The 20,705-nt window shown below is 41.6% G+C and overlaps 1 protein-coding gene across 5 annotated transcripts in view; it reads left to right on the top strand.

Moving 5' to 3' along the window:
* Positions 1 to 20,705, top strand: part of abr (ABR activator of RhoGEF and GTPase) — a 144,823-nt gene that overhangs the window by 89,087 nt on the left and 35,031 nt on the right. For all 5 annotated transcript variants that reach the window (XM_031310734.2, XM_031310737.2, XM_031310736.2 and 2 more), the window contains 6 exons: positions 118 to 237; positions 533 to 608; positions 761 to 865; positions 4,853 to 4,927; positions 11,766 to 11,863; positions 11,969 to 12,100. In XM_031310734.2, coding sequence (XP_031166594.1) covers positions 118 to 237; positions 533 to 608; positions 761 to 865; positions 4,853 to 4,927; positions 11,766 to 11,863; positions 11,969 to 12,100 — 606 coding nt within the window. The remainder of the gene's footprint in view (positions 1 to 117; positions 238 to 532; positions 609 to 760; positions 866 to 4,852; positions 4,928 to 11,765; positions 11,864 to 11,968; positions 12,101 to 20,705) is intronic.

Here is a 20,705-nt window from a genome sequence, read left to right as displayed (position 1 = left end):
TATATGGAGCGTCTTCAATGTTTAGTATCTTACATGAAACATTTTTTCTCTCTATCAATCCTGTATCAGTTGCAGGACTAAATGAGATTCTATATGTCTGTTTGCTTGTGTGTTTAGAAAGCACCGAAGGGTCAGAGTCGCGTGGAGCGTCTAAGGAAGAAGATGAATGAGCAGGAGTCGTGGCTGCTCCTGCACTCTCCCACCATCCCCTTCCGCATCCACAACAAACATGGAAAGGTAGTGTGTTTGTACTGACACTCTGCACCCATTCAGCTGCAACGCAAAGTCTCACCAATAGAGGGAGACATGTTCCTTTCAAAAGAGTCCTTTTGATGGATCAGGTTTAGAGTTTGATTAGAAAAGAATCACATTATATCTTTTCTAGTGGTTGTCAGATGCATTTAAGCTTTCTGCATAAAATCTGCAGTGCTCTGAAATATCTTGTGTGTTTTTTTTTCACGGCTCTTTTCAACAATGATTTTATTGTAGGGAAGATGTCCTTGACAGTGTTTTTTTTTCTGTGTGTATCCAGAGCTACCAGTTCCTCCTCTCGTCAGATTACGAAAGGTCAGAGTGGAGGGAAAGCATCCAGAAACTCCAAAAGAAAGGTAACACTGGCCTTGAACAGCATTGTCCTATTTCTGTCCTTAGAAAACATTGTGTGCTTCATCTTAAAGTGGTTTGGAACCACTTTTTACACACGGTACCGCAGAAAAGTGAAGGTTTGACCCTAGCCGTGTGGTTGCTGTGTGTTTGTCAGATCTCCAGACGTGTGTTTTAAGTTCTGTCGAGCTCCAGGTCCTGACCAGCTCCTGTTTCAAACTCCGAACTGTCCACAACATTCCTGTCACCAGTAACAAAGACGGTAAGAAACCCTCACACACAATATCTTATTATTCCTGTCCTCGTATGTTTGGCTGCTTTGTATGTTTCTCTTGCTTTCTCTTTTTTTTCCCACAATCACAAACGCACACAGTTTCCCATTGCTCCTTCCTTTCCTCTCTGCTTTGAGTTTAAATTCACACACAAAAGTGTACACTCTCAGCACAAAAAAAGCCACATAATAAAAGAGGGGGGGCCTTGCAGGAGAGAATCTAGGTTACAATATGTTTCTCATCTAGCTCTTAGCAGTCAATGCCACGCAGTGTGCCGGCAGTGTGCCGGCAGTGTGCCGGCGGTGGCCTGAGCTCAGCTCTCAGCTCCTATATGTTTGTTTTTGCTCCAGATCTCCATGTTGCACCACTTTCAGAGGCTGGTGGTGACATTAAAGCCATCTGGCCGACCTACTCTGATCTCCCCAAATGGCACGAGGGTCTCCGCTTTCACATGCACACACAATACACATGCATAGCCACGGAGCTGACAGAGGGGTTTCAAGACACTGAAAGGCACACTGTCTTCATCTTTCTCGCATCATACAGAAAAAAGGTCCACGTTTGCTTTTTATACAGTGGTATCTCTGTGCAAGTAAGCCATTATATTGATATCCAATACCTAAAGTGGTGATCATAGGGATTCTTGGGCTTTCTTTTCAATTTTGCAATCTGGTGACCTTCGATGGAAACTGGAACTTTTCACATGTCAGTTACCAGCTGAACAGTGAAGTACTGTGACTTCTTTTAAAGGTGCTTTTTTTTTTTTTTTTTTTTTTTTTTTTTGCTGTGCTCGTGCTAATTGCCTAAATCCTCCTTTTTAATTATTCCAAATAAACTACCAACACACATCACTTCCAGGTATGGACCAGACAGCAGGTCTAAGCCTTTATATCAATTTACAGTTCATGTATGTGTTTTAAGATTATAAATTTAAAGCTTGCACTCTCTGTGCAGTTTAATTAAACCAACGTTTCACCACACAAGTTGGCTTTCTGACATGCGTGTAAACCAAGCTTATTTCAATCAACCATTCATTCATTCATTAAACATAAACAGGTCCCACTTTAGAATGAGACCCTGTGTCTCAATGAGATTACCTGTGTAAATAAAGGTTAAATAAAAAACTTCAGCTGATCTCAGTCAGCTCTGGGTTACGCACACCTATTACATCAATGCATTTTACACACTCCACAATCAGCAGGCAAATGGAAAGAATGTTACAATTACAATTGTACGATCAAATTCAGCGTTCATGCTAGGCGTGGGGGGGGGGGTCGAAAATCGTATGTATCGTGATTGATGATTCACCTGACCGAAAGCAGAATATACAGAAAATCCATGTTATGTACTTCTTTACAAATGAAATAAATGTCAGACTGACTGACTGACTGCCATGTGCATTCTTTTTAGAAAACTTTTTTTTTTAGAAATGTCTCTTGATATATTTTAATTTCAAATTGCAATACTCAATGCTGTCGAATTGCAATACTTCTACAATCGCAATAAATGAAGATCGCAATACAAACCGAATTGGTACCCATGTAGCGTTAAAGAATCGAATCGGGGCAAAAGTATATTGTCCCAGCCCTAATTCATGCCATAGAGTACACAAGTGTTCCAGTAGGCCTGGCAACATATTGTCCGTATCCCCCCCTTCTTCTTTCTTCAGCCTTCTAAAATTCCTATATATCTTAAATATGATATTGGATGATTTTGCCTCTACAAAATAAGTGGAAATGCATATGTAACATTTTGCTACAATGCTCTATTTGTTTTGTTTTTTTACTGCAAGGACATGTGATCATGTTTTGTGGAACTTGAAACAAAATGCCAGCTTTTGTTTTGATAGTTTTCCCTCTTTGTGGGTGTGGAAATATTGAACGTGCTCCACATTTAGTTCACATCCTGTAAAGGCGATAAAAGAGTCTTTGAGGAGGAAGATAACATTTAACCCAATTATCCCTTAGACTGATATTATTCTGGAAATCATGATGGGAGGTTATTCAAATGCACTTTTTAAAGTTAGCTTAGGTATTTTTCAACCTGGACCCTATTTTCATATGTTTAAGTGTCTAAGTGACTAATTTACAATTTGCGATGTAATCCTCTGGGGCAATTAAATACCATCAATGTACGTCCACTAAAAGTGCTTATTTTTAGCACTGACAGGTTATTATAAGTGTCTGACTACATTATGGAAAGGACCCCACAGAGAAATAAAGCGTCTTTCTTCACCTTTCACTCAGGCATGTTAACTGCTTTGACGAACTCCAGAAGGTTTTCACTTCCACGTTAACTCGCCCTGCTGACTTGATTAAACCCTCTCCTTTCTGCTGTGACGGGTCCGTCATTTTGCTCCAGGTCGTTGATATTTTCCTTTTTTATCCCAGGGAGGTGATATCCCTCTGTGTTAAAACAGAGCTCAGGGCCCACATCTTAGACTTTTGAAACACTCCTCGTTGTAAAGCAAACGTAAACACACACCTCAGTGACACGTGAAGATGCAGGGAGCACAGTAGGGGTTTAAATGGAGACCAGCTGGTGAAGGAATGTTTCTCATAACTAAGAGGATGGATGATATTGAGAGGCCCTTAAAGACTCTCACTTTCATTTGACTCCTTTGTTACTAGGAATGTTATTAATTGTCACATATAAGTTAATGGATTTCCACAGTTTGTTGTTCAAGTTAGATTATAATTGAAAAAAACAGATCTCAGTTTCGCTCTTAAAGCAGCACATAGGCCACCTCGAAGCTGAACATTTGAACCTTGTCCCTGTGAAACTCCCCTGTCACTTATATACAACACACACACACACACACACACACACACACACACACATATTTAACCCTGCTCCCTTCTCAGCCTCCATGGCAGTTTATTTACCAGGAAACAGCCAGACTTTAGAGGCCTCAACCAAAGCAATAGTGTATCCCCTTCATGTGTCTGTGGGCGGGACAGGGGGTATATCAGGCCACCCAACAAACGTCCACCCACGAACCTCCACTCGGCGGTCAGCTCAGTTGTTATGCAGAAGCCTATGCTTGTTGATGTTGATGTCTGATACCCATCTGACGGTACTCAAATGAGTTATTTTCCTAAGCCATTATCTGGTGCACTGGATTCAAGTCTTGGCTAATGCCATTTGAAGTTGAATGTGTCTCTTCTTGGAATGGGTGAGAACAGTTATTGGAGTTGATGTAAATAATGATCCACGTTATTAACGTCATAACATAATCTGATCCACAATTATCCACAGTTTGGACCACCCAACCTGAAATTAATAAAAATGCACACATGCCTCCCACTGAGCAATTATATGTTGGTTAGCAATGTTACAATTCACCAAACTCTCATAAGTGGACAAACTTGTTGTAAATGATTAGCATATAGTGTGCTCCAAAATTACCATACACTATAACACTGCCTGTTCTGGCCATGTGTCATATACAAATATGTTCCCAAAGAGTTAAAGAGACGTATTATTGGTATTAAAGGACCCAAAACAAAATAAAATGTTAATAGTACAGCTGCCAATGCCTTGTCAGGGTGACCCTGTACCAGACATAAAGATGGATGGCTTTGATATGAAGTTAGACACTAAAAATGTCTTTCTGAAGGAAGCAAAACGGTCCATGACTAATGTGAGGGGCGGTCCTGATGGGATGTGACAGTAATGGAGATATTAGACAAGAGAATATTGCAGCCTACTGTAGATGATGTTGTTACACTGTCAGGGCAACAGAGGATGATACAGGACAGCCTCTGTTTTCTTACTGTAGGAGTAGTTCCAGGGTGTATGAGATCTGCAGCACAGTACTGCTCAGTGGGTAACTGCCTTTTTCTTCCTGTTTCTATCCATTTATCTTTGCACTGTTTTATGCACACAAACTCTGATTCTGAATGACTTTAAAATACAGTGCGTCACCTTACTTACACGAGGAACTGGCCTCACTGCTCTGTGTGCTTGTTTTCCAGATGAGGAGACTCCTGGCCTGTACGGCTTTCTGCATGTGATCGTCCACTCTGCCAAAGGATTCAAGGAGTCAGCCAGTAAGTCGGCCAGAAACAACAATTGTTTTTTGGGTTGTTTTTTTTTACTACACTGGTGCACACACTCCCGCTTAGCATCTCCTCACTCATAGCTGCTGTGCAGATATGTGTCTGCCAGCAAAACACATGATCAAGTCAGTCACTGCAGTCTGCACATGCAGTTTCCATCATGCCATGGCTCAATGCAGAGATGGCCAGACGGATGGATGGATGGATGGATGGATGGATGGAGTATAAGAGCGTAGATGATAGGAAAGAGAGAGTCTTAGCGAAGTTGAAGCCACTGTGGTTGTTTTCATTTAGCAGACATCACAAAAACACTCAAGGCAAATAAAAAGGAAAGAGAAAGAACGACAATTTTGAAACTGAACTCCTGGCAAACATAATGCCAGTTGTCTTTGATATTGCACAAATGCTGCTTTGTATAACAGTGTGTGCAGATACTGTACAGCTCTGTGTGTGTGTGTTTGATAACAGCCAATTGTAATGTTGGCAGGACCGGGCAGACGTGTCAGTAGAGGACAGCTGGTGCTGCGGTAAACTTTATGCCCTGTTGCACCAGTTCAAATATCAAATATCTGGAAAAGAGACAGAGATGAAGAAATGTGATTTCCTCTGTTACCATGACAGCCTTTAGAATATAAAAGCTGGCCCGCTAGAATTTCCTGGGTAATGGATTGGAAAGCTCTCTCCTCTGAAAGCCTGTTTGATCCTCGATGGAGTACGGAGAGCTGAGGGGTTTAAAAAATGTGTGTGTGTGTGTGTGTGTGTGTGTGTGTGAGAGAGAGAGAGACTGATACAGTTTGGTGTCAGATGTGCCCATTGAAGCGTATAGAGCCAGCACGGGGCAGGCAAGCCATCAAGGTTGTGGGTAGTAGATGATGTGTTGTTGAATGTTGTTAAGGGCTTATCTGGTGGTGTGACATCAAACCCCACATTTTGACAAATATCTGTTCATCGGTGACCTATGAACATTTTGCATTGAAATACCTCACTTCTACTGTAATTGCATTGAAGGTTACAGTTGTGTCAGCAGTGTGTTGATATTTTATTTTTTTTTAAGATTATTTTTATGGGCATTTCCGCCTTTTAATGATAAGACAGCTCAAACATGAAAGGGGAGAGAGAGGGGGACGACATGCAGCAAACTGTCACAGGTTGGACTGGAACCCTGAACCTTCTGCATCGAGGAATTAACCTAAATGTATGTGTGCCTGCTCTACCAACTGAGCTAACCGGCCATAGCAGTGTGTTGATTTTACCCCTTTCAGAGATAGATGGAAGTTTGTAGTATTTTTTTTAACATCCCTGAGTCCTGATTATGAAACTTGTCCAGCGCTGGAAGAATTTCGCATTTTTGTCATAAACAGATGTTTTGAAAACAGCCCGGTGATCATAGAGTTGATGGGAGACATTGTGTTCAAAACACTGTGTATAATTCCCTCCAATACCACAAATGACTGAAATTACACCCTTTTCATCCAGATGTAGCTTAATGGTGGGATCTAATGTGCCTTTTCATGTAGATGTTGTGCGGTCATGTTGTTGTGTAATTCAGGCTGTGTGTGTTTGAGGTTTGATGTGGCTTTAGTTGCTTCGTTGTCTTCTTCACTGTCTCTGCTTTAGACATGCTGTGTGTTCTCTACAAGAAATTTGGAGCAATTTGCTCTTTCTTTGCATAACAGTGTGTGTGTGTGTGTATGTGCTTTTTGTTGATGCATGTGGTAATTATTATTATATCAGAATTTAAATGTGTAATGACTTGAAATAGCAGTCGTTATTCAGTGGTTCAGATACAGTAGACCTGTAATCATTAATAGCCTCTTTGTGTTGTTTGTTTGATTGAAAAACCACATAAGCATGTACCAGAATATCTCATTGGAACTGTTGTATTTATGTCACAACGATCTCTCCCCAGTGGGGAAGGGTTTTAAATTCAGCCCAGGGCAAAGTAGTCAAACTGGGTCACAGAGGAAGGAGCTGTGAGTTGAGCATCTCCCAAAAACTTATTAGAATAAAAAATCAGTGGAAAACATGACCTAGTAGAGAGGTGCAAAACATGTTCATTTTGTTCTTGGTTTATTTTCGAGTATTTTTTGAGTGTAAACAAGTGACACTGCATTGTTCCCCCTACATGTATTCAACAGCTGCTGTGGAACTGCAGTTTTCCGTGCTACATACAAAGAGTTTGTACAGATCCAGACGAACTGCGAAAAAGCCATTTTAAAGGGATAGTTCACCGTTGGAAAGATGAATATATCTTTAAATTGGGTCACTTTTGTAGTAGAAATGTGAACATTTTTTAGAAATTGGTGGCTTCTAGGCTGAGAAAAGCCAGAAAATGTGTTTTTGGCTCATGTGGATGAAAGACACCAAATCCCAGAATGCACTTGCTTCGCTGCTTTAGCGTCTACTCCCAAGCTACGCCTACCGTTTACAGACAGACAGTGAGACGGTCAACTCAACTTTAGTGTGTTTTATTGTCATTTCAACCATATACACGAAACAACGTTTCACCGTGGCTCAATTGGTTACACAATTAAAATATATAAAAACGACATTATATAAAAACGACAGGCTACATCTAGTGCAGTGGTTCCCAACCTGGGGTCCGGGGACCCCTCAGGGGGGCGGCAAAGATCACAGGGGGTGCGCAAGTCTTTATCTGGTTTGAGGTTGAGGTAAAAAAAAAAAATATTTGCACGTTAAATTATGATAATACACTAGAATATATAATGTATACAAAAGTCTGTATAAAAACTATATATTTTTGTTCTCGCTTAAAATTGTAGGCAGGCTACTTAGTAGGCCAAACCTCCGGGACCTTTAACCTGTGACCCTTGCTGTCATCAGGTCAGCTGCTAGCTGCTATCATCCCGCCACGGCATCACTATTTTATGAACGAAACATGGCGGAGAAACGTAAAAGTGCTGATAACTCCTCTGTATCAAAAAAGAAAGTAAGGCTCTATCTCGAGAGTTACCTCAACTTCGGTTTCGGAGGGGGGGCTCAGCTTTTCTTAGATATAAGTAGGGGGGGCGCCAAGGAAAAAAGGTTGAGAACCACTGATCTAGTGCACACACATGATATGCTCCGTAAAGTTCAGCTAACACATAGCTAGCTACTAGCATTAGCGCTTGGTGGGCTGTATCACCGAGTATACAAATTTGCGTGTAATGTAGAATGGTCGGCATTTAACAGTCACAAACTCCACCAGCAGTTAGCAGTTAGTTGGATACAAGCACCCCCATTTCTGCACCAGGCAGTCCGTGTTAACACAGCTCACCTCCACTAGTCTTACCCGGCGACAGAGCAGCTGGCCTGGTAGCTGGATAGTCCGTAGCTGGATAGTCCGATACAGCAATTGTTTCCACAACAACAAAAACACAGCAGTCGCTGAACTCGCGTTGGGAGGTTCGTTGAAGTTGGATGTAGTCCAGTTTGTTGTCTAATGAGCGGCCACTTGCAAGCAGGATTGATGGAACAGGTGGCCGGCTAACGTTAGTTTTCCACCCGCAAACTCGTTCAGCGTTCCCCGATGATGATGTCCCTTTATCGGCCAGAGGCTTCGAGCAACACCGCTGGTCTCCATAGCAGGCGGGCGAAGCGAATTTATACCGATGACGTAAAATGATGATTTTTGCGTCATCGGTATAAATTTTTCCAGACCCACAATACAGAGATCTCTCGTCTCAGGGGGACATGAGGGAGGGAAGCACGGTCATTCAAAAATACTACCGGGTTTCTACTGATACAAAGCTTAATGCTAAATCGGTGAAGTATCCCTTTAAATGAGCACAGCTACAGTAATCTGCAGTTCTTTGCAGGAGCTTGTCCAACACCTAAAGAGATTTATACTTAATTTCTATTTGATATACATATAACTAGGGCTGGGCAATATATCGATATTATATCGATATCGTGATATGAGAATAGATATCGTCTTAGATTTTGGATATCGTAATATGACATAAGTGTTGTCTTTTCCTGGTTTTAAAGGCTGCATTACAGTAAAGTGATGTCATTTTCTGAACCTACCAGACTGTTCTAGCTGTTCTGTTATTTGCTTTTTCCCCACTTAGACATTATGTCCACATTGCTGATGATTATTTATCTAAAATCTAAGTGTGAAGATATTTTGTTAAAGCACCAATTGCCAACCCTAGAATATCGCTGCAATATCGATATCGAGGTATTTGGTCAAGAATATCGTGATATCTGATTTTCTCCATATCGCCCAGCCCTACATATAATTATTTTTTTTACATATAACTAATATTGGACAAATGACAAATGAAAGTTATATATAACGGATTCCCTTTTAAACTAACCGTGTTTTTTTTTGTGTGTGTGTTTTTTTTTTTGTCACTCGCCACTGTTCCCATAAAAATGAAAGGCAAAAACATGGCTGTGAGTGTACACATGTTCTCATGACTCTTGTGATTTCTGCATATAATCAAATCCAGCCATGGCTGCATTCATTCCCATTCATTGTTGGCCATGCTTTTATTAGTTTTCTCCTTCTGGATTCCATGAAAACAATTCGATTATGCCTGTCCCCTCCTTATTTTGTTCTCTTAGAAGAATATTTCCTCCTGAAGCCTTGTAGCAAAACATACAGACAGAGAGCTGCTCTGAAGGCTGGGACTTGTAGCTGTGGAGACACTGATTAGTTTAACTGATTATCACTTGTCTCCTAATTCTGTGAACCCGCAGTTTGACCCAGCATTCAACACAGCCTCAGGCAAAGATCAGCCTCCTGTATAAAAACACACACGCAACACAAGGGCTGCAGTTCTCAGTTAATTGAGATGGAAGAGGATGGTATTCATTAACCCCCTGCATTTAGGGTTAGAGACCACATGCTGACCAATTTATCCCACTCATACTCTGAGCCTGATGGTGACCTGCCAGGAAAATAAAAAACTTATGGAATTCCAGGCCTCTTTTAGTCTGCCCTACTTCTCAAAGCCCTCTTGGATCCACTGCGAGGACACAAAAAGACCTCTCTATATATGCTCTCCCTGGCCTGTTTGAATTATAGGTCTGGGCACATAAAGCCATTTCAGATGGAGAGGAAATCAACTTCCAGAAGTGGGAGCTGTTCAGGACTATGAATACACTCTTCTCTGCGGACTAGATGAAAAAGAGCAGTTTAAAACACAGTAGTGTCTCAAAGAAATGCCCTCATTTTTTTTCTTCTAAATTGAACACAACCAACAGTGATTTTTTGTAGTCATAAAAAAAGTGCCAACTGAATTACATCTGTGTGCTTCAGTGTAAACTAGCTGGATCACTTTTGATCATTCAAAAATGACATCCCATCTCTTGGGTGCAGCAGACCCTGACAGGTAGTTTGTGTATTTTTTGGGATGTCGGATGTCAAAGCAGAGATGACGGCCTTGGAGTTGTTATGCTTCAGTGTGTAGCGGAAGCATACGATAACTGGTTCATTTAAAAAAAAAAAATCCCCCAGATGGTCACACTGAATTCCCCTCCGCTGAACCTCCCTCATACCACCAGCGCTAATCCCTTCCTCATTGGGAGTAATTATGCCAGAGCCTTTCAGGATGCTGAGAGGGGAAAAAAAACAATAGAAGAAATGAAACCAGATGGAATGAGATTCCATTATACTGTATAGTCCTGTTAGTGATAGTTATATGGCCACAGATGTGAATAGTTGCTCTAGTCAGTCAGACTCAGAGCTCACCCAAGCGGTGTGCTTGGTGTCTTTCAATGCCCAAAGCGCAGGTCAGGCTGATGTTTTTGATGTTGCAGTGTAAACAAATTCTCCGTCGTTCTGCAAGTGTTTTATATGTATATGAGATTCAGCCAGCCCCCGCTCTGTCTCTGGCTCCCTGGCTCAATCTTGGTGACTCTCCTGGTGAAAGGTCGAGCAGTACATCCATCCATCATCCTGCCAGATGGAGGTTAACCCGAGGGACCAGGTCCGGGCTGCAGGACGTACTATTGACACTTTACAGACAGACGGCAGCCAGGTCTGCCGGAACCGTTAAAGCAGCATTTAAAGAAACACATTAACAGACGTAATTGCTCCGTGTAAGAATTGAGTGTGAGCTGATCCCAGGGGAGGATGTGAAGAGTGGAAGAGGGCCTCCTGGTCCTGAATGATGTGTACACAGGCAGGAGATAGATGTTTATCAGCTGACAACATATCGGCAATTTAAAGGTCTTTTTTTCACTTTGATGGAATGTAACCCTTTTATCTTTTGAGTCCACATTACAAATCTGATACCAGAATTAGATACTCAGTTACTGTCACTGTGAAAACCTTCTTTAGAAATTCTTCTTTTAAACATTTCTAATTTCAATTTTTATAATATTATTACCTCCGCCAAGGAAATTATGTTGTTGGCTCAGTTTGTCTGTCTGTCAGAATGGACTTCTGGTCCGATTTTTTTTATAAAACTTGGTGGACATTTTTTAGACCGAACGATTAATTGATTAATCGAGAAAATAATTGGTAGAATATACGACACTTAAAGTAATTGTTGCAGCCCTATGTGAGTATTACACAATATGAAAACATGATTAAAGTGCAGAGAAACTAATTAACAAGAAATTCTGTTGGCCTGTAGTTATGTTCGACTTTAATGAAAAGACATTATCCAAACAATGACATCATTGCCCACTAAAAGTCAGTTTTAAGGGCTGTAATAACTATTTAATAGCTGTGTAACGACACAGTATATGTTATGATATCTCATAAAATTAGACACGAGTCATGTCACAATGACAAAGCAGTCTAGAAACCTAAATGTTGATTCAGTGGTCAGTGTTCTTGATGGATCTGTCTACCTTCTGTGTTTCCTCCCAGATCCATACTGCACCCTTGAAGTGGACTCGTATGGATATTTTGTCAGCAAGGCCAAGACCCGTGCCTTCAGAGACACCACAGAGCCACAGTGGAACGAAGTCAGTCACCAAGACACCTCCTTTTAATCTACATTGCTGCGTTTATGTCGCTTATGCAATAGCAAACGTCTAATTCTCCTTTTCTGTGTCTATGTGGTTGAATAGGAGTTTGAGATTGAGTTGGAGGGCTCCCAGTACCTGCGGATCCTGTGCTACGAGAAGTGTTACGACAAAAGCATGCTCAACAAGGACGACAACGAGATTGTGGACAAGATCATGGGAAAAGGCCAAGTCCAGGTAAGATGACAGCTGCTGACAGGCCATCACATCAACAACCCATACACAAAGAGAGCTGTCTTGTGTCCTCATGGGGACATTTCCCAACATGTGACTCATTTTAATTAGCTGTCTAGCCTCGACGCACAATGCAGTGGTTTTGTCCTGGTGGCCTTTAATGACACTGGTTGGATTAATAGTATGTACGAGAGTTTATTTAAGCGGGGGTTTCCCCTGTCTCGTTGTGAGAAATAGTCCTATAAAAGTGCTTTTCAGTCTTGTTAACTAGATCCTGCCTACACAGTGGAATACGTGGTTTCTTGGTATTAAGGCAAAATGCTGCTCTCCACTCTGCATCGTTGTTTATGCATAAGCATAGAGTCATATTTCCATTTTTCCAGAACTTCTTTGGAAAATCTATTTGGTCAAGTGAAGCTTGACTCCTGTCATTTTCCCTGCAATTGAGCCCAAACGCTTCCTCTTCTGCAGTCGACAGAGCTTCGCTGTATGAATTTGGGTCGACTCTGAGGGTTTTAGTAGCTCTTATCGTCAGTTAATTTCTGCATGTGTCAGAGAGGTGAGCTTGTAGCAGGTTATTTTCGAACCTGCTTCTGATACTTTAACTCTCCGAACTTAACAGAAGATATAAATCAGTTACAACTTTTCAAGATTTGTTAGTTGCTGCTGCACTTAGAATAACATTTGTAGTCACAGGTTGAAGCGGTATCAGTGACAAGTTGCATTAGGAATACAAATCTCCTATCTAACATAGAGAGAAAGTGGAGCAAACATTAAAACCTTCGCGTAACGTTGCATTTTAAAAGAAAGGATGCATCTCAGAATACACCTTATGTCTTCGGTGGGTGTGTTGTTTCTCCTCAGACCTAAGTTCCTGTTTGGCATCTTTCAAACAGTCTTTGAAACACATTTGTTGTAGCATTTTCTGTTTGGCACCACCACTTTCCATGCTTTGATGATGTTTGATGATTTGTGTCCTTGAGTGTTGCCTTTGATTCCGTCTGACGAGCAAATGAGAGTGAGTGTGCACCACACAGGCATACTTTTCTTGTTCAACTGCATCAGATCCACATGCATCTTAATGTGGCATCAGATTTATTCTTACAAGGACCTTGGATGTTTCTAAAATAATGAATGTAGTCACCTACTGTACAGAGATGATGAAGCTCTGTGGATAGTTACCTGCCAATCTTTGCTTCTGAATGTAGTAGAAAATAATTAAACCTGGCCTGGCCTGTGTGAATGGGTTAATTGGGTCAGGAGTTGACTCCTGATAAAAGATTGGCCGACCTATGAGGGAATTAAAAAAGTAATTGCATGGATGTATGTGTAAAGTAATTGTTATGCAGAAAAAGGACCTTTTCACAATTATACATTTAGTCAGTTGGTTAGTTTGCCCTGTTTTTAAACAGTTTAGTCAGTCACAGTATAGATTTAAAAATTTGGTTGTATGCCTAATTTTTATTATGCTGTTTCATTCCCTTTCCTTTGTTGAAAGGGTCTATGCCATCTTTCCACATAAGGTACAGTGGTTCATCAATGGTTCAGCGTTGTATCTTATATGACAGTAAAGCCCACCCTCTCTGGTACGGCTGCCAGTCAGAGAGACAAACGCTGCTGCTGGGAACATCTACTTCCAGCCAACAACAGCCAAAAAAACCCAAATAAATACACCACATGTTCTCTGACTCCCTGTGAGAAGAGGCAAATAGAAAGGGGGGATAGAAATAGAGAAAGAGAGAATGGCATGTTCTGTCCCAGACTCTATTTTGATAGTCAGATAATCGTTTCAGTTATTTTTAAAACAAAAACACCAAATATTTGCTAGTTTCAGCTTCTTAGATGTGAAGTTTTGATGCTTTTCTTTGTCATATAATATGATGGTAACTGAATATCTCTGTGTTTTGGATTGTTGGTTGGACATCTGAAGACATTACCTTGGGTTGTGGGAAATTATAAATTGCATTTTCACAATTTTTTGACATTTTACAGACAAAACAATAACCAATACCTCGAGAAAATAATCAACAGATTCATCGATAATGAAAACAATAATTAGTTATAGCCCTACATGTGTGCATCAGGTGAAACAGATACAGTATCAGTGATATTAAAGGCACTGATAGTCTAGGGTAGTGGTGGAAAGTCAACATCAATCAATATACAGTCAGCCTATTATTGATCTACTCCATAAATGAATGCTGATCTCATCGTTGCCCTCCTATACTATGTTGAGGCTCTGAATGCATAAATCCATGAACCAAAACAATTTTAGTTTTCTTCAGTATCAAAGTAACTGCTAATGGTATTTGCTAATAGCTAATCTGCCAATTTGCCATAGGCTAAAGAAGAGGGGCTCAAGTTGTAGCCCACAGCGAACAAACTGGCTCCATAGCAACATTGCTCTTCCTATTTACATCCCTCAAAGCTCCCAAATTACTGAAACTATGGTTACTAAACTTAGAGCATGATTATTCGCAAAATCTGAGTAAGACAAAAACTTTCAGACTGTCTTATTGCAATCAGCACATTGCTGTATCCACTTAAGAGATCATGGCCAAATGGTGCTGTATTCAAGGGCGTTTAATCCCTGAACCATCACATTTTTAGTTGAATTCTCATTTCCGTCTGGTTGTACTTTTAGTTTGTTGTCACTTAAAGATGATGAAATCCTGAGTAAAGAGTCGTCTATCTGACTGCACAGTTTTTATGTATGGCTGAGAGTAGACATGGTGGGACTGATGTTTCATCACATTACGCAGATATCTCATGTCATATGGATATGGCAGCCAGTGAACCGGAGTATTGTACATTTTTTACAAAGAATTAGCCAGAGGGACATGAGTCTGCTCTACAGTCCAGAGTGCATACCTAACGAGACTTTCACTTGGAGTCGGGCTGTTTGCTTTTCCTGGTGAAGCTGAGTTTAGAGGGAGCCTTCAGTGTTTTGCTTTCCTCTCTAGAGACCCTCTGATTTATTTAACAAACTTGAAGAATACTGACTGACCGTAAATGGGCATACTGGGCTGGACGTTTTCTGTTTTTTACCCACTGCTGTTCCTTGACTTTGTTACCGATGAGAAAGTTGATCGCCTTTGTCATCTGACGATGTTATGATTGGGGCCAGAGGTTTTATTTTGATAGTGACAAAGAAACCTGTAGGATTTTTAATGCCGCATTTTTGCTACATGGTATGCCTTAATGCACACGCGCGCACGCTCGCGCACACACACACACACACACACACACACACAAACACAGGGTAGGAAAAGCATTAGAGAAAGCCGACAGTAGCACACTCATGTTTGATTGAGTTGCTTGTCCAGAGGCGAAGATACCACCGTTTATTTCCAGCCCTTCAACCAACAGATGTCCCCCGAGTAGATAACCTCTGATCTCTGAGGTCACGTTGCTAATCTTCCATTAAATGGCAACAATGTCGTGGTGTCTCTCCCCCTGTCTCTCAAATTGGCAACACAAATGGATCCTTAAAGGCCTCCACGCAGGCGATTTGGAAAATTGATTAGTATCAGCTCCCAGTTGCCAGTTAAAGAGAAGTGCTGCCTCCAGTGCGTTATTTCTGTGGCATGTTGTCACTGATATTTTTCCTCTGTGAGCATTGATTGTCTTCTGGCTAAACACACTTATTGTACACATGGTGTGACCCCAGTTACAATCGGACACTTTGATTATTTTTGCTATTAAATGTTGGTACTAGATTTTAAAAGCTCCAATGAGGAGACTGATGTTTTTTTTAATTAGGAACTCTTTAGGCTCAGGCTTTGTTGATTTCTGATAATATTGCATTGCCAGTGTGATGCTTCATACATCTCTAGTTGCTTTAAAGGGACACCAAACTGAACTGAATCTCCTGCTCTGCCTCATGCGCTGTGCAAGTTCTCCCAAGTGACCCTCATGTGTCGGCTGTAGCTTGCAATATTTGTCTTCAGAGGACCATTTACGCAATTGTTTAGGTTAACAGCCCCAGTGCTTTGTGTAGCAGGAATGCATCATATCACCCAGTGTCAGCAATGCTTTCATCTGGTAATCCAGCCCTCATGTACCCCATCCCCTGGGCTCACCTCTTAGGGCTTTTATTTCTTGTCTTATCAGGGGAAGAGTGTGTTGTCTTTTATACACCCCCCAGCACCCTCAGTCCTTTAGTCTGTCGCACTGTTAAGGAAGAGAGAGAGAGAGAAAATGGCATTCCACCCATTTAGTAAGGTGTTCCTTGAGGCTCTTGATTTACATCGTTGAGGTCATTTTCTGAGAGCAGAGGTTATCAAAGTAGGAGGGGGAAAGGGACAGGGGCATGCCTGTGTTTTAAAAACATCCCGAAGTTAGTTATTGTAGTTTGGCCAGCTTATCAACATGATCAGCAGTTGGGGGCAGCAGCAGTGTCTGTGACTCACAGCTCATGGAGGCACTTATGATACTTTAAAACCCTTAGCGCCTGGTTGCGGCTATTTGCGTCAAAATGCATGCTCCTTCTTGGAGTCATAGCTCAGCCAAATCTGAACACACATGCATATTTTTAGATTCAGTGTGACTTGCGCTTCTTGAGGATCTTTTCCATCACAAATAAATGACCATATATCTACTGGGATTCATAGAAAAGGGACACCACCTGAACCTCTCAACCCCCTCTCTCCCCTTCTCCTCTCATCATCCCTAACACTCGTGCACGCCCCTCTGCAAGACACCCCCTCCCAGCGCAGCAGTGTTACCGAGCCTCGATAAGCAGTAACCTGATCGTTTTGAACAGCTTCCCGGAGATAATGGGAGCCAGAGAAGTTGGGCATTAGGAGCGAAAAGAGGAAGGGGCGATGAAGCCATTTGTTCCTGGCAGCTCTTAGCTCCCTCACCGAAGCCAAGGAGCTGGATAGGGGTGCACGCATTAACAGGGAGTTACTGTAAAAGTACGGGTGCAGAGGGGTTGTAAAGTTTGAGGGCGAGCATCTATCTGCACTCTCATTCCCACTTAAGAGTCAAAGGGCTTTCCTCTACATGAAGCATTAGATGCAAAGTTTGACATTTACATGCTATGTGAAGGTTTTATTGGTGAAAGTGCCGTTGTTTGGGCTAATAGCAGGCCAGCCATCTAGAGAATTAGTGGTGAAGTTTGTGGACCAGTGGCACTTAGCCAGCGCAGAAAGTGCAGGCCTCAAACTCTGATCTAATCTCTCAGCACTCGATCAAACGTCATGCCAACATCAGGCTGTCATGACAATGAAATATAGCCTGGTGAGTGCATTCACTCATGTGTACAGTATGAATAAACAGTAAAGTAAATGCCATTAGAAAAGCAGTGAAAGTATTTGTAAGCAGATGGGGGAAGTAGCAGTTCAAAATTAAGATATTTTTGGATTATTTAAATAAAACAGTTGCAGTGTAGCACAGAATTAACACTAATGAGAACAAAATAAATGTTTCCTTTCTTTTGCTTTTCATGGAATCTGTGCCCAAGGCTCCCAACTGATTGTTTTTTCTATGTATTTTCAGTTGAAAATGTCTTGCCTCTAGGGCATGCAGGGTGGTGGTATTTCATGTAGCATTTGTTTGTTTTAATATGGAGCATAGTGGTTTTAATGAGTGTGTGTGTGTGTGTGGGTATTGATTGATGAGTGTCTAATAGATGGTGTCATTTATTTTGTTCCTGCCTTCCTGTCATTTAGGGTTGTGATCTGTCATGTTTCCACCCTACACACCCCCTGTGGCCATGCACACACACACACACACACACACACACACACACACACACACACACACACACACACACACATAGTTGTCAACAATATTAACAGATGGGACTCTGCTGTGTGTGTTCAGATCCCCTGGGGACAAACCAGACTCACATACACACACACGGGTGATGGGCTAATACATTGTAAATTATATGAATAACTTCAGTCTGCTACATTACCTGGTGTTTATTAGCTTGTGTCTCCTTTGTCTGGCTAAGTGTGTGTGTGTGTGTGTGTGTGTGTGTGTGTGTGTGTGTGTGTGTGTGTGTGTGTGTGTGTTGGGTGGGGGTTGTAGATGGATGGAGTGTGTGCCTTTGTGCAGCAACAAAGAAAGTCCTCATTGCTTTTTTCCTCATAAACACGCTTATTTTATTCTTTATATTCCCTTTAGTTTTTTTTTTTACTATATTTTTAATGAGGCTCATTCCTCATAGTCTTTCCATGTTTGAGCATATGCTGCTTTTTTATTGATGAGTCTCAATTAAGCTGACTTCCTCATCAGATGATCCTTGATCAGTGGAGCTGATAGCAGTGTTTTGATGGATTTTTAGTCTTTCCCTGTCATCTTCCCACAAAGAAGCTCCTCCGTCACAACCCTCACTTAGACAGCCTTTGTTCCCACTTAAAACGATCTCTCCCTGCCACTTGGGATATGCATGCCCTAAATAACTACATGCACTTCTGTAAGCATTCTTAGATCATGCAAACGTGCCGATACCCACTGTTTCTTCTCTCTGTGAGTAGAATAGGAAAAGCCCCTGACCAGCCAAATCTAGTTTGTGTTGGTGTGAAAACAAAACGTACACATTTGATCAACATTTGTCATCCATCTTGATGCTGTTGTTGGGTTTGTCTCGGAATCAGATTTTGTAGGCTGGGATGAAAAGGCAATAATGAGTATTGTATTGTAATGTGTTGTAATAATGCCATCTTCTTATAGAAAATGATGAGGACAGCAGCAAAACCAAATGTTGGTATGTTGGACTGTCCTGACTTTACAGTCTGATGAGGCCGTCATGTGGAATGATGTTAATCATGTAGAGCAAGTAGCCTAAATACATTTGTATTGTGAGCGTGTAAGTCGGTTGCACTTTGACCTGAAGTTCTGCTTTCAGTCTGTAGTCAGCTCCATCATTACTTCAATCACTGAGTAATGACTGAGATCTATTCCAGTCTAATTCAGTATAAACAACGTTTGTCAATGTCTTACGTGATCTTTAAAATATAAATGAAAATGAAAAATTCAAAGTCTGAGATTAACTCAAGCCCGGACTTGTGGTGTATGTTGTTAATATCTACCAGAGTGAAATGGCATTGACTGACTGACCAACACAAATATCATATACGTTATACATATGCACTATACATCCACAGAGTACAGATGAGGCGGATGGTAATGACATTTGTTTGGCAAGTATAAACCAAAGTATTGGACACCAAAGTCATTAAAATGTATTTTGAGCGGGCCATGAAGTCTGAACCGAAATTCCATGGCAGTTCATCAAAAAGTAGTTGAGATATTTCACTCTGGACCAAAGTGGTGGACCGACCCGACCCACATTGCCATCTATAGAGCCTGGATCGGGCCAAATTTTTCCGTCCGAACCCAGCCCAAGCCCGACAGAGCCGTGACCGAACCCGGCCCGAGCCCGACAGGCATAATGATATTTATGTCCGAGCCCGACCCGAGCCGGACACAGTTAAAATCTTGTTTTTTTTTTTCTCATACTAATGACACATGTACGTTTGTTTGTGTGGAAAGCCCGCTTTCAATAAGCAACTGGAAGGCATTCGGAAATGTCAACAGATGAGCGCATCAGCACACACAAGCGAGCGCACGTTAATAAGCTGTTTAATTTAAAATGTTCAATGTGTTAACCTTTCCTGATTGCTTCGATTACGACCGTGATCAGAAAATCAAGGGGAGACTCGGTAGGCCTACCTCCAGGGCCGACATTATATAACGTCGGGGTTAAAATCCCGTTTCTGGTGAGCAGATGAATGAACTTGCTTTCAGTCTGGGGTTTATCTCGGACACCGGACACACTGTGTACAAAACTTAAACTTATTCCACCAACTCTGCTCGGTCGCATCTACACGTCTGCTTCCTCTTTTCTTTATTTCTCTTCTGCCCACTTTACACACACACTGAGCTCTCTTAAAGGAGCTGCAGCACCATTTTACAACAAATGCCTTATCACGCTGATGTGACCGAGCCCGACCCTAACCTGACCATCATTTCTAAATTTCTGTCCGAACCCGGCCCGTCAGGTACCGTCGGGACCCGTCGGGCTCGGGTTGGGTATCCATGCCTTAATAGAGCCACACTGTTGGTGTGGCCAAAAAACATTATAGATTTTAGCTTTGAAAGTGATTAGCCAAATCGTACTAAATTCTGAATGTAATGTAAAATGTCAGCTGCTCTACAAGTCGGAGGCATTGGACAGACTTTTGATTCAGCCAAGGATAAAGAGTGAACTGTGAACCGTGTAGGAAGACCAAAGCAGGAAAGTTTTGCTGTAGCTGTTGGATGACTAAGGACCCAGTGAAAGAATAAAGCCTCAAGACTAAAAAGCCTAAATTTAAAGGCCACAGGATCTCTGTGTGACCTTCTTCATATGTCTCTGCCCCATTTTCTCTCACCATCCCATTTATCCCTCTCTTTCTTTTTTCCCCAGCACAAAATACAAACACACTGCTCTCCAATGGACCTCAGAGATGTCGAGGGCAACAGGCTTTAATTTGTCCTCATTATGACATTACATAATATTTCAGGGAAGTGTAAGGGATTAACAACAGATGTATGATTTCCTACCATGAACATGCATAGGCAGCACACGTGGAGAGACACAGAAGAAAAAGAG

The sequence above is a fragment of the Sander lucioperca genome, chromosome 13, assembly GCF_008315115.2.
Source record: "Sander lucioperca isolate FBNREF2018 chromosome 13, SLUC_FBN_1.2, whole genome shotgun sequence".
NCBI classification, from domain to species: Eukaryota; Metazoa; Chordata; class Actinopteri; order Perciformes; family Percidae; genus Sander; species Sander lucioperca.
This window is presented reverse-complemented; position numbering and strand designations above follow the sequence as displayed.